General features: G+C 37.8%; 1 protein-coding gene across 1 annotated transcript; it reads left to right on the forward strand.

The window, feature by feature from the left end:
• The first annotated feature begins 564 nt into the window (after positions 1 to 564).
• LOC123315883 lies at positions 565 to 1020 on the forward strand. The gene has a single exon (XM_044901785.1). The coding sequence runs from the start codon at positions 565 to 567 to the stop codon at positions 1018 to 1020; it is 456 nt and encodes a 151-aa protein (XP_044757720.1).
• Positions 1021 to 14515: the final 13495 nt, after the last annotated feature.

A 14515-nucleotide genomic window follows, 5' to 3' on the forward strand; every position in this document is an offset into this window, starting at 1 on the left:
TCAGTTATGCACCAGTCATTTGTTTCGTCAGTCGTTTCTTGTAGAACTCGTTCTATTACTTCTGGGTTGCGGTGTCGAGTTGTCATGCCTGTGTCGTCAGCGTATTATTTTATTGTGAGAGCATCAATATGTTAGTTTTGCTCTCGCTGTTTCGACAAGTTTATTATACAATCAGTGGCGCTAATTGCTTGAATTTGGTATTATTTTGTGCAGTAGAGATTGTCGATTGCGATTGTTGCGTCCTTTGTGCGATTACAGTGCCTGTTTGCGCGATTTGTACAAATTCCCTCAATACAAAATCCCCTGGATTACAATGTAATAAATGTCAATCGTATCTTCATGAGAACGGCAGATGTTCGGATTTGACAAAAAACTCAATATCATCGATAATGAAAACGCCAGGTGGAATATGGGCATGTGTTAACTGTCGTGGCGCCGGGAATTCCGGGACCGCCGTTGCATCGGTGAGTCACAACCTCGCCTCTGCAGGATCGCGGAGGTTCCGCGCTCGTAGCGGACGGAGTTTCAGTGGCGGATCATGCTATTGGTGCGTTACAGAGGATGATGTCGTTGGTGAGGACGGAGATCGCAACTGTGAGGAACGATATTGGGGATTTACGAGATTCCGTGACATTTTGCTCGAATAAAATAACAGATTTTGAAAGTAAAATGGTTAGGCTCAATGAAGTCTTGAAATTTGCAAAAGAGATAAAAGAAGAAAATGATTTGCTGAAGAGAGAATTATCCGAGCTGCATTTTAGATTGGACAGGGTTGAGCAGGATGCAAGATTGAACAATGTGGAAATTATGGATATACCCAAAAAGAAGGACGAAAATTTGTACGATGTTCTTGGAAAAATAGGAGAGTATGTTGGCATGCCCTTAGAACCGAATGTATTGTCATCGATAACCCGAGTGCCTACGAAAATTGTCGGCAAGCCAAGAAACGTTGTGGTGAAGTTCATCTCCAGGGCAAAAAAAGATGAAATGATGTCTGCAGTTAAGGTGAAGCGAATGTAATTAGGAAGGCAAAATGCATTCAAATTGAATAGCATATGATAAATTTCATATCAGAACACCTAACCACCAATAATAAAATTATTTTTAAAGCAGCTCGAGCGGCTGCTAAGAAAAAGGGTTTTAAATTCGTTTGGACTCAGAATGGTAGTATATTGATTAGAAAAGACGATTCATCCAGGATATTTCATGTCCGAAGCGAGGCTGATCTAGCCAAGCTTAACTAATCCACTATTTGAAGTTACTACAGGCGTATATCCCACAAAAATGGCTCTGCACGTCATGTATCAAAATGTGCGTGGTTTAGGTACAAAACTACATACTTTAAAGATGAATGTGATAACTTATTCATTCGACGTGATTATGGTTAAGGAGTCATGGTTAAACGAGGGCGTGTTGGACAGTGAGGTGGTGGATGATCAGTACACTATTTTTAGGCGAGATAGAGACTTGAGTAGATCCAGTAAAAAGGATGGTGGGGGTGTGTTTGTGATCGTACGTAACGGGTTGAATTCAGACCGGTTGCTCGATTTTGAGAGTGGAGCAGAAGACATTTGGTTAAAAATCAAAGTTAATAAGAAAAACGTTTATATGTGTTGTGTGTACATCGCGCCCGGCAACGACGAGGCTTAAGGTGCCTACAGATTACTCTGACGTGACGTGGTCCTACGTCATAATGCGCATGATTCAAAAATCTAACGAAGGACTTTGCGCGGTAGTGTTCAAATTGTTCTGACGTGACGTGGGAATGCATGTCTAACGTCACGTCAGGCCAGTTTGAACGATTCCGCGCAAAATCCCATGTTAGATTTTTGAATCATGCGCATTATGACGTGGGATCACGTCACGTCAGAGTAATCTGTAAACCTTTACTCAATGTTTCTAAGCAAGTTGGAATCCATTAAGGCGAGGATCCGTGATTCGGATGTGTTGTTGATCTGTGGCGATTTCAATTGTCCATCACTGGGATGGGTGAGTCGGTCATCATGTGACTTTTTAGAACCAACGTTACTTGATAGTAGATACGCAAATTTTGTTGATTGTTAAAACTTTTTGGAATTGAAACAATTCAATAATATTCCTAATTCAAAACATAAGATGCTTGATTTGATATTATGTAACAAGATAAGAATAAATAATCTCATGAGAAGTGAGACACCTTTATTTAATGAGGATGATTTTCATCCAACAATTGAATTTCTGTTTGATGTTAGTATTCACGATTATTTAAGGAAAACTTCTTCACAGAGGTTGAATTTCCGAAAGGGCAATTACGATGATTTGAACTCTGAACTTCTCGAACTTGATTGGAGCTCATTGTTAGAAAACACGAATGTAGATGAAAGTGTGGATGTTCTCTATGACATATTGAAAAGCTTAATTGTTGGTACCTAAAACTAAGATGAATAGAAAATTTCCTTTATATTATTCGAAAGAAACAATACGAATTATCGATCAGAAGAATATATTTCACAAAAAATATAAAATCTACAAGGGTATTCATCATTATAATCATTTCAAATTTCTGAGGTCCCTCTCGAAAAGACTCATATCTAGAGACTTTTATCGCTATCTGGAATCTATTGAGCAACAGATATCCTATAGTTCGAGTGGTTTTTTCAAGTACATTTCTCATAAAAGACGGCATAGCTCGTTTCCGTCGGTTATGAGGAGGGACGATCTGGAGGCCTCGTCTCCCGAGGATGTTAGGATGTTTCGAATCTTTTTGCCGATTTTTTTGGTTCTGTTTTTGAACCCGCAGTGGATTGCGATAATAATCGATCATGTCGAGAACGTCTACAATAGCGATTATTTGGGAGAGATTTCGCTCTCTGAGGCAAGCGTTGAGGAAGCCTTGAGAACATTGAATCCTAACGGGGGCCTGGGTCCTGATGAAGTTCCACCGATATTTTTGAAAAATTGTCACGGGTCTCTTGCACTTCCATTAACGATTATATTCAACCGGTGTACAAGGGGGGCCGAAAGGACTTGGTTCAAAACTATAATCTCAGCAATTCCTAAGATCTTTGAAGCCTTAGTTTATAAATATATTGAGAAGCATATAAAAAACTTGATAATTGAGAATCAGCACGGTTTCATAAAGGGTCGTAGTCTGGAGACGAACCTAATTAGTATGGTGGAATATGTTTCTGAGGGGTTTGAATCAAGGCATCAAACGGACGTTGTATACACAGACCTAAAAAAAGCATTCGACAAAATTAATCATTCGGTGCTATTGCATCGACTTGCTGAGGTGGGAATTTGTGGGGATCTGCTTAGATGGTAACATCTTACATTTCCCACAGATCACAATTTGTATGTGTTCATGGACAAGCGTCCAAAACATTTCTCAGTCCATCTGGAGTACCGCAAGGGTCGCACCTCGGACCTCTCTTTTTCATTATATATATATATGAATGATATAGCGTCATGTTTTCGTTATGCCAGATTTTTGCTGTTTGCGGATGATTTGAAGATTTTTTTGAGGGTGAAGAGCTTCGATGATTGTTGTTTGCTGCTGCAGGATTTAAACAGATTCTGTGACTACTGCAGAAAAAATTTCCTTTTTCTGAACATGGAAAAATGTTTTCAAATATCTTTTACAAGAAATACCAATAAAATCCGGGTTGATTTCTCGTTAAATCAGAATAAGTTGCAGAAAGTCAAAAGTATTCGCGATTTGGGAGTGGTTCTGGATGAAAAATTGAATTTTATCGAGCATATAGACAACATCGTGTCATCATCAAATAAAATGCTTGGTTTCATCCTTCGTCATGGTAAGATGTTCAAAAAAAATGAGACTTTGTTGACGATGTATTATTCTTTGGTTTGTAGTAGACTGAATTTTTCATCTCCAGTTTGGAATCCTCACTATGAGTGCCACGTAAGAAGGCTGGAAAGCGTACAGCACGAGTTCCTCCGATGTATGTCATATCGGAATAACTTTCGAATTGAAAACCATGAATACTCCGAAGCTCTTAAGAGGTTTAACATGCTCACCTTAGAAAACCGCAGGAAAGTCAACGACTTGTGTCTGATCTTCGAAATCGTCAACGGCGTACTTTCGGCCCCTTCCCTGCTCCAATCTATACCATTTAGGGTACCTGAAAGAAGACTCAGAAAGGCGGAATTGTTTGCCGTTCCTTTCCGAAGATTGAACATTACAAAGTATTCTCCATTATGCAGAATTTTGAGTGAGTTCAACTCGAGCTCTTTCGATTTAGATCCCTTCAATATCCCCTTCATACGCTATAAGAAGTTGTTGAAACATCATTATTTAGCACAAGATTGATTTTCTCTTTGTTTATTTCTGATTACTGGTTGCTCTTGGTTCAGTGTTGTATTATAGTTTTTTCTTTATTTGCACTATGTTTAAGTTGATGCCTAATGATTGTATATATTTTTTGTAACCTATGAATACTGTTCTTGGGTTGAAATACCTGTTTGTATTCTTATTTCTCAATAGATAAATAAATAAATCAATAAATATAACGTTAGCACGGTTCTTGGATTCTTCGGAATATCGTGGATGTATATGTTGTACAGAAGTGGCCCAAGTACTGACCCTTGGGGTACTCTAGCCTCTATATCTCTTGTTGTGGAGCATTCGCCTTCTATTTTCACGTAAAATCTTCTATTTTTGAGATAATTCCGCATCAACTTGCATATTTTGATCGAATATCCAGCAAATCTCATCTTGTATATTAATCCATCATGCCATACTCTGTCGGATGCTCTGGCGACGTCTAGTAAAACAAGACCTGTAGCTTGTTTATTTTGGAATCTCTCTGTAATCTATTCTGTGAGCGTTGATAAATAATTGTTGCTCTGTTGATTGCTCTGTTCTGAATCCGAACTGTTCTGGTGGTATTAGTTTCAGATTTTCGGTTTCCTCATTTAGCCTCGTGGATATAATTCTCTTTACTACTTTTCCTAACGCCGACAGTAGACTTATCGGTCTATAGTTTTGTGGGAACTTCTTCTCTCTGAATGGTTTATTGAACACTATGACTTCCGCTGTTTTCCATTTTTCTGGGTAGTATTCTGTCCTCACAATTCCATTCGCGATATTTGTTAGAGCGGCTAAACCTTTTCTAGGTAATTTCTTTATAATAACATTCGTTATTTTATCGCTTCCGGGAGCTTTCCTCTTCTTCAAACTTCTAATTATTTCCCTGATTTCATTTGGCGATGTTGGTTTGTCTATTTCAGCAGCCGCTGGTAACTCATCCATTTCTTCATCATTTTCTTCAACCAGTTCTTCCAGATCTTCATTATCATCGTCTATCCTGTAATTTATTCTCGATTTTCGTTCGATAGAGTCCGCCAATGCGGACATGTCCATGTAGGGGTAAAATTTTATTCTTTTCTTCCCGTAGCCTTTTTTGCATTCTTCATACAGAATGATCAATTGTTTTCAGTTCTTGAATTCTTTTGTTCCATCTGCTTGTTCTTAGATCTTTCAGGGCATTTTTCAGAAATCGATTGAAATTTATTTTGGGAGGATTTTGCATCTCTTCACAAACCTTTTAGGGCTTTCACTCCCAATCTCTGAAACAAAATCAATTAAAAAAGAAATCAACGATTTGCTCCTGCGTAAATTCTTGCACTAATTTGTCAGGAGATACATTTTTCAGAACTTGACTATGGCGGTTGAGGTTCCTTCTATTCAGATCATTTTTATTCATCCGATATATTCTTCTAAGTCTTCGATTTTCTCGTATGAGATCTTTTATTCTTTAGGCGTATCGCCATGCGGATGACTTGGTGCTGGTCTCTTTACTCTTCTCGTGCTTTTTTCGTGAGCTTTCAATATAATCTCTTCCATTTTATCAATCGCACATTCCAGATATTCTGGAGTTCTTATTGTTGGAATTTCTGTTAATTCCGATTGCATTAAATAGCTGTACTTAACCCAACTGGTATATTCTCTTATTTCCATCGGTTTTTCCCTTGGTTCTTCTCCAAATGTCAATTCCACGGGATTGTGGTTTGAGGTTCCATCTTCCAAAGTTTCAATCGAGAATTCTTGGGTTAAATTTTTCAATATCGCGATATCTATTACATCTGGTATTCCTATACCAAAAGCAAGATATGTCGGTAACTCTGGTCCAATCACTATGGCATTTTGTTTTTCGGCGAAATCCTTGAGTTGTTTATCTCCTCTTCCAATAAGTTGTTTGATGGACGCTTATATGCCGAGGTAATTTCGACTCTTAGACGATTTAATTGGTCAACAATCGTCAATGTTTCTGTTTCTCCTTATGTTTCGTCGGATCTACTTTTGAAGTAGTGTTTCAGATCTGTTCTCACCAATATTGCTACTCCTCCTCCGGTGTTCGTAATTCTGTCACATTTATACGTTTCATAATTATAAAATTCAGTCGTCTGTTCCGGTTTATTCTTGTTTCCTGTAGGGCAATTATATCAAGTTGTCTCTCTGATATTATTTCTTCTATCTCGGCTTTCCGAGTGTTGATTCCGTTTATGATCCACGATATTATCTTGAGGGATTTCTTCCTAATATCCGTGAGGTCCATTAATTCAGTTTACCAAATCAAGCTTTTTCTCCATTTCTCTTTCAATTTTCAACATTATCTTGTAGAAAATTTTTTCCGTGAAGATATCTAAATCATCGACTGTTTCAGATATCTTTTTCTTCTCCTGTTGACTGTTCACAGCCTGTTTCATTGTAAGCTTCTTATGTTCTTCTTTTTTCTGAACGTGTATTGGAGACCCCCTCTTCTTTTCCTGTTCTGTATGTTTTGTCTCCGCTTCTTCCTGAATTTTTTGTTAAGTAGTTGTTTTTTTTTGATACTTTCTTTTTCTGTTCAGCTGATTTTCGGGAACTCTTCTTTCTGGTCACCAGCTTGAACTCGCTACATCCTTTGTAGCTAGCTGGATGACCCTCTTCTCCACATCTCTTCACCTATTCTGCTGAGTGTGCAGTCATTGCTGCTATGGCTTCTTGAGCACTTCACGCATCTCAACGGGAAGGAGCATTTGTTCTGTGTGTGTACGTACCTTTGGCACCTAAAGCACTGTCTTGAACTTTCAGGCCTCTTTTTGTGTTCAACCACAATACAGAGGTTGAAGAGTCGCTTCACTTCGGAGATTTCGTTTTTCTGGGTTTTAACCAGGTAGAGAGGTATGTTCTTCTTGTTCGATGTCATTCTGGACACCTGATAATCCCTGGAATATCAGGTCGTCCTTAATCAACGCAAGATCAGCGTCGATTGGTAAATTCCTGATGACGGCATATATCTTCTTCTCCTCCTCCATTTGGTAGGTAAAAAATTCTTTACCATGCTGCTGGAAGAATTTTGTGATTTTTCTGAGATCATCTACGGTTGACGCGATGATTTTTATACCGTCTTCAACTACAGTTGCGCGGTTGTAGTTTATCTTTTTTGTGTAGAGAGCTTTAGATATCTCTACCCAATCTGAGGTGCCCATCATCGTGATGGTTGGAATTTTATCCCTTTTAGGCACTCCTGTTGTCTTCTTGACAGTCTCCTCATCAGAAGAGGAGCTTTCTTTTCGTGCGCGTTTAGTTGGTGGCGCGTTTGGGGCCTTCGCAACCTGCGTTGAATCATTTTTCCTTGTTTCGGGTTGTGAAACAGTTCCTTCAAAGGAATTATTTTTGGAACCCGCTACCGGTTTTGTGATTGCGGCGTGAGTATGAGTTTTCGACATATTATTGCGGGTCCCTTCCTCTCTCAAGAGGCGCATCTCACCGACCAACTGTGACACAGTTTCAGTCAGTTTGTCAATTTGAGCTTTCAACTGCCCATTTTCTTCTCTGAGCTTTACAAGCTCCTCGTATTCGCCTTCGCTGAATTCTTCAGCATCGGTCGCTTCCATGTAGGAACCCTCATTATCTTTCCGATATGGTTTTACACTCGAAAATCACATAATATTCAGGAATCTTCGCTGAAATAGTCTAATATAACTATGGTATAAAGCCAAAAGTTTTCTACGCTATGAGGAAACTCAGGAAAAAGATTCGAAACATAAGCTCACCTGATGTATTCGGCAGAACCAACGAAGACAAGACCTGGACTCTGGAGATGAACACCAACTTTGAAAATTTCAACGGACGGAAGTGTCAGTATATGCAATTTTCTAAAATAATCCCTACAATTCTCTCGATAGCCTATGTTGGCTATAATACGTATTGCTCTTCTCTGCAGTCTGAATATTCTCCCAAAACCACTACAGCGGCCCCATACAAGTATCCCATAACGTAAATGGGACTCGCATAACGAGAAGTAAGCCAACCTAAGCACCTCAACTGATACGGAGGAAGATAACTGTCTCAAAACAAAAATGTTCCTTGCCAGCTTTGCACACAAATAATCTACATGAGCCCACCATGTGAGTCTTGTATCCAATTGTAGACCTAAAAATTTCACACTTCTCACTTCGGTCCTCTTCAAGGAGAAAACAAACTTTTCAGTTTTCTCTTTATTGACAGAGAGTCCATTACCCGAGAACCACTTCAAGGCATCCTCCCTCATCCTCCCTCAATTCATAAAATCTGGAAAGTCATTTATAAAAATCAAAAATAAAATAGGTCCCAATATCGAACCTTGTGGTACGCCAATAGTGTTTTTCGTTTTTTGTGACCACTTATTATTAACGAATACTGTTTGTAATCGATCAGTCAAAAATGATTGAACCAACCTACAACTACTCTCACTCAAACCATATCTCCGTAGCTTAGCCAATAATGCTGCATGAGGTACACAGTCGAACGCCTTAGTTAAATCTAAAAACAGCGACAAGGTACACTCTCCTGATTCAAAACATTCTAAAACAAACTGGTATATACTCAATATAGCATCGGTTGTCGATTTTTTCTTTCTGAAGCCAAATTGCGAAGATGAAAAAAGTTGATTTGTCTCAAAATACTCTACAATCTGGAAACACATAACCTTTTCCAGGATTTTAGAAAAGACCGTCAGCACAGAAATAGGTCTATAATTATCCGGAGCAGACTTATCCTCCCCCTTGAAAAATGGTATTATTTTAGCTATTTTTAGGCAATCCGGGAAGACATTCTCTCGAATACAGCCATTGATTAGTTTGGTCAATGTATAGATGATTGTATTTATATTCCTCTTTATCAAGTCAACAGACAAATCATAGAAATCTCTAGAAGTGCTACTCTTCAATGAGCTCACAATATCTCTTACCTCGATAAAAGATACCTCCCTAAATGAAAAACTGAGACCACTTCGAATTTCTTTTGAAAACAAAGTCTCAACGTCAATATTACCTTTATCGACACTCCCAGCAATTCTGTGTGGAACAGAGTGAAAATACTCACTCAATGTCTCAACATCAACCTGAATATCAGACTGCCCCCTCGTAACTCCGCGTCTCTGGTCGATCATGGTCCACATAGTTCGAACTTTGTTGTTAGATTTCGCTATAATTTGATCATTGTGTTTAATCTTAGCATTTCTTATCTCCATTTTATACCTCGTTTTCAACTTCCTCTTATGAAGTTTTAGACGCTCAGAGCCGTATCTGTCATACAAACCCGATACAAGATTTAGGTCATCCCTTAGAGCTCTCAATCTATCATTGTACCAGCCCTCACTGATACCTACCCTTAATTTTTCTCTGGTGATAGCCTTAAGAGGAAAACATCTCTCATATGCATCAAGGAAAACATCATGAAAATGTTTGAAATTTTCATTCACCGACTGATTAGCAGTTCCATGAACGTTGAAATCGATATTCTCCAGGAAGCCATAAAACTCATTGAAAGCTCTTCCAGTACGCGGTCGGAAAACCCGAACCGACCTATCTCTAGACTCACCAGGGATCCTCATCGTTAACCTCTGCGCTCTATGATCAGAGAAACTCACTTCATGTACCCTAGCACGACAATCTGCCAAACAGCCAAAATTCAAAAAAATATTGTCCAGGCAGTTTTTACCTCTTGTAGGTTCGAAAACGGTTCGCCGAAACCCATAGGATGACAGTAAGTCACAGAATTCATCCGAGTAATAATCTGAAATATTAAAATTTACATTAAAATCACCACAAATAATGAATTTCTCACACAAATTTATTTTAACAAGAATAGACTCCACTAAAGTCAAAAATTTATGAAAATCCCCTTTAGGAGATCTATATATGGATATCACAGTCACACTAAAAGAAGATAATCTCAAACTGGCAATCTCACAATGAGTCTCAACAGACAATGTATCTATTTCAGGACAAACAGAAAACAAATTATTTCTACAAAAAATGGCAACACCTCCACGGCTCCTCGATTCTCTACCAAAAGAGTTTGCGGTTATCCAGCCAGACAGTGACAACCTGTCACATAAGGAAGATTTAACAAAATGTTCAGTAACACACAAAATATCCGTGCTACCAACTTCGTCAAGAAATAACTCCAGTAGGTTCAACTTATCACCAATTCCCTGTACATTCAAATGCACCAAAGAAAAACATGCAGTACCTTCAGAAATCATCGATTTCACTTCTTTTCCTTTTGAAGCTGCCTGCTCTGAAAAAACTTGGATACCACAGAACCATTAGGCCACATATTGGGGTCTTTCGCCTTTTCGAAGCTTGTCGCATTTATCGAAACCCTAAAGGATGAATATTTTTCCGGATATTTAGAAGTCAATTTCTCGCATACAGCTTCATTAATTTCTGTTTTTACCATAGCTGTAAAGTCACCTATCGATGTAGACGGAGAAATCCTAGATACAAAGAGTTGAATTTGCCTTTGAGTTGCCATGATGTCGTTGTTACTTCCAGAACCTGTAATAGACCATTTCTTAGAATTTCCTTTATTCTTCCTATTTATAATCTTCCACTCGTTTGTTTTTGTTTTAGACGTGTTTTTAGATTCCTCAGCCATATTTACATCATCATGCGTGATGATATGTTTATGTTCAATAACTTTCGCTTTCTGAAAAGTTTTCTTCTCTGATAATGTTTCACCATTTTTTAAGGATATAGGTTCCTCTACGAGATCTGGAGGATTGTCACGTTTATCGGTAGGTTGATCCACTAGTACGGGAGTCAATTCACCCTTAGTTGGTATGTTAGTTTATGTTCGATTCAATCGAAATATTGTACTCTTTCAAAATCATCATTTTGTCCTTGTTAAAAATTGAGCGAAGCCCTCCTCCGACCTCTCTCTAGTCTACGCTCCTGACCAGCTCCGGTGGCCGCGTATGGTACTCCGATTCGGCGGTGCGCTGGTTGAACGACGCAGCGGCCCCACTTTAAGTGTTTTTCAGAAGTGAAAAACCTACACAAACACACATTTTCTTAAGATTCTCTTTGTTAGCTCGTTGAATTAACTTCGCAGTGCTATCAATGTGATTTTGTAACACCTCATTTTAAGGTCACCTCTTTTAGTTGTTCTCAATTTTTAAGTCTTCTCGCACAATCCTGGTGCTAAATTGTTCATCTCATAAGGTAAAGTACTCTCAGACTGCTCAAAATTATAAATTACACCATTTTCATGACCATTTCACTCTGAAGAAATTAAGTCCACGTGCAAGAGATTCGGAATCAAGAAATAGATTCCGAATCCTTGCGAGCACCGCTCAATTGAAATGTCTTCTCAACTCAAATCGAACTATTGTCTTCTCAAAACTATATATTTTATTATATTTCATAATTTATATAGATTTTCAGACTTCTCTAGATCGTCTCACATGAAAATGGGTATGTAGCACCAGGATTGAAACTTCTCAAGTTCATCTCCATAAAATTGATATCTGATTCATTGTCTTCTCTTAATTATTAGAATCAGTTTAATCATTTTTAAAACAACTCTTATGATCACCTCGAAGTCCATATGACTAATTACTGTTGTTGAGTTTCAGATGAATGAATCCTCATATTCTCCAGGGTGGACCCTGGATGTAGCTGTTTTCTTCAGAACAGGATGTGAACACCTCAACTTTAGTTAAGCAATCAATGATAATGCTCGATACACCTCGACCTAGGCTCCACCCTGGAACGTCTGCTCGAACACTCATGTCTACTCACTTGGTATGGTCTACTCTTTATAATATGTACTCTCATTGTTTCTCTTCTATATTCATTCATCGGACTCAACATGCATGTTAGTTTTCTCAGCCTTCAGCACATCTCAAAATCTACGATTAGAGATTTATTCAACTCAGTACTCTCATGACTTCTCTTAATTTATCAATTGTTTCTTCTATTTTTCTGATGAACGTTCTAATCGTGCTTACTTGTAAGCAGTTCGTCTCTGTAAATGCTGAATTCATTGATAAATTTTTGCACTCTTCAAGATCATCTCAATGTATATGAATTATACTATGTTCTTCTCATATTAATTATGATTGTCCTTTTCATTTAATTAATTATTATCGAACTTCTCATTTAATTAGAATTTATTGCCCTTTTCATATTATTTTTAATATTCTAGTGCTTCTCAAATTCATTAATTCTGTGCTTCTCATTTAACTTGTGCTACTCTTGTTCTGCTCATACTTACATTAACATTATTGATCAACTCAAATTTAATGTATCGATTTCTCGTTGATGATCAGACTTAGACATTGCAGTTTCACCTCGGGCCTATTTCTCTGTACTCTCGCGTCTTCTCTTTAAAATTCAGTATTCTAACCTTCGCGTTTTCTGATAGAAAAAGGAGGCTCTCGCAATCAATTTTCAATTGATTGCCCTATCACTGTGTAACCGTTGTGTTGATATTGAATTTATTGAACTCCTCAACGTCTAAGTCTGACATCAAGTGACTTCTCATTTGAACTGCTCTGGACCATCTCTTGTTTTTAATTGGATATTGTCTCTCTGAGTTTATAGATGTTGTTAATATTAGTTGCTTTTTACTGTATTAGCTTCATGCAGGTGACATATTCATTTTATGGTTGTGAATGATTCTTAATAAATGTTTTTATACCATCTCCAACCCAATTATCTTTTAATACAGTCCACTACTCTTTAATTAAAAATCATAACACCCTCGATTTTTTAACAGTCCTTTAGCTCATTTATTAGCTCATTTTTTCCTTCAATTATTGTGTTCAAATACCCAATTACAGTGTCTTTGCTGTATTCGTCATTAATGAATGTACTCACGGACTTAGTCTCATCATCGCAATTTAGCGAATCATTTCCACTGTTTTTTGACAGTTGGTTTACAACCATGGATCGCTCGAAGGAAGCTTCATTTAAATCTGCAATTCGGGTCTTCAGTTTGAGAATTTCAGCATCCTTCTCCTCACAGTGACAATTTTTTGAGGTTATGTTATCACAACAAATAACTTCACCATCAACTCCCACATACATTCCAGGAATCTTTAACATACAACTGAGATGGAAATATTTGCTGCATCTTGAGCAGGATATTGATATTTTCACTTCTTTCGTACATTTATTACACGATTTTTCTGCACCATGAACACTTCGTGGCGCCATGTTGAAAAGTCGTGTTCTATGTTGAAAAGCCGAAGAGAATAACGTCTCCCCAAAAAAAAAGTAAAACGTATATAACTTGAGGAAACTTCGGTTGGACGAAAATATCTATAGAGTTATGCAGAAGGCGGTACTGCTCATTCAGTGTCGAGTGAGATCTTGACGAAAGCAGACCTATTCATAGCGCTGTGAAAGTGAAAGTTGAAGGGAAAGTCGAAGTGAAAGTGCCCACTATCAACGCTACGGAATATTTGATTGCGGCTGTGAAGTTTGTGTAGGTTATATGTGTGTATGTGTTATCGGAATTTTAAAATTGTTAAAATTTTCGAGGTTGGTGTTCATCTTCGGAGTCCAGGTCTTGATCGTTGGTTCTGCTGAAACATCAGGTGAGCTTATTTTGCGAATCTTTTTCCTGAGTTTTCTCATAGCGTAGAAAACTTTTGGCTTTATACCATAGTTATATTAGACTATTTCAGTGAAGATTCCTGAATATTGCATTTATTCTCACAGGATGAGGACAGGCTCAATAAAACAACTTTATAATGCCGACGTTTCGTTAGATATTCTAACTTTATCAAGGCTAGAAATTAGGTACGATCGTTGAAGAAGAACATCTTTCATTTACAAATTAGTTAAAATTTACCCTCATTCATACAGGGTGGGCTTTTCAAAACGAAACGAGATAACGGGCGGAATAAATTTATTTCGAAAAAATGCTCGGACACGTCGATTTTTGTTTCGAGGGGGACAACTTTTGAGGTCAAATTCACAACTACATCGCTTCAACCCTTAGGGTTAGAACAACAACCCCTAAATTTTGAATAGGAAAGATAGGGTGAGTGGTAACTCATTTCAAAGGCGTTTTTATCCTGAATTCAGCGTATTCATTTTTTTCTTATTTATTGCATTCCTTTTCGAGATATTCTATTTTGAATTTCGTACAGTACCAGTCATTCCGCTAAACATGCTATGTGAAATCATAAATTATTTGACTAATTCATTCTGTGGTTACCGTTAATTTTCAAATTAGACAACGGAATAATTA

This window comes from Coccinella septempunctata, chromosome 6, assembly GCF_907165205.1.
Source record: "Coccinella septempunctata chromosome 6, icCocSept1.1, whole genome shotgun sequence".
Taxonomy (NCBI): Eukaryota; Metazoa; Arthropoda; class Insecta; order Coleoptera; family Coccinellidae; genus Coccinella; species Coccinella septempunctata.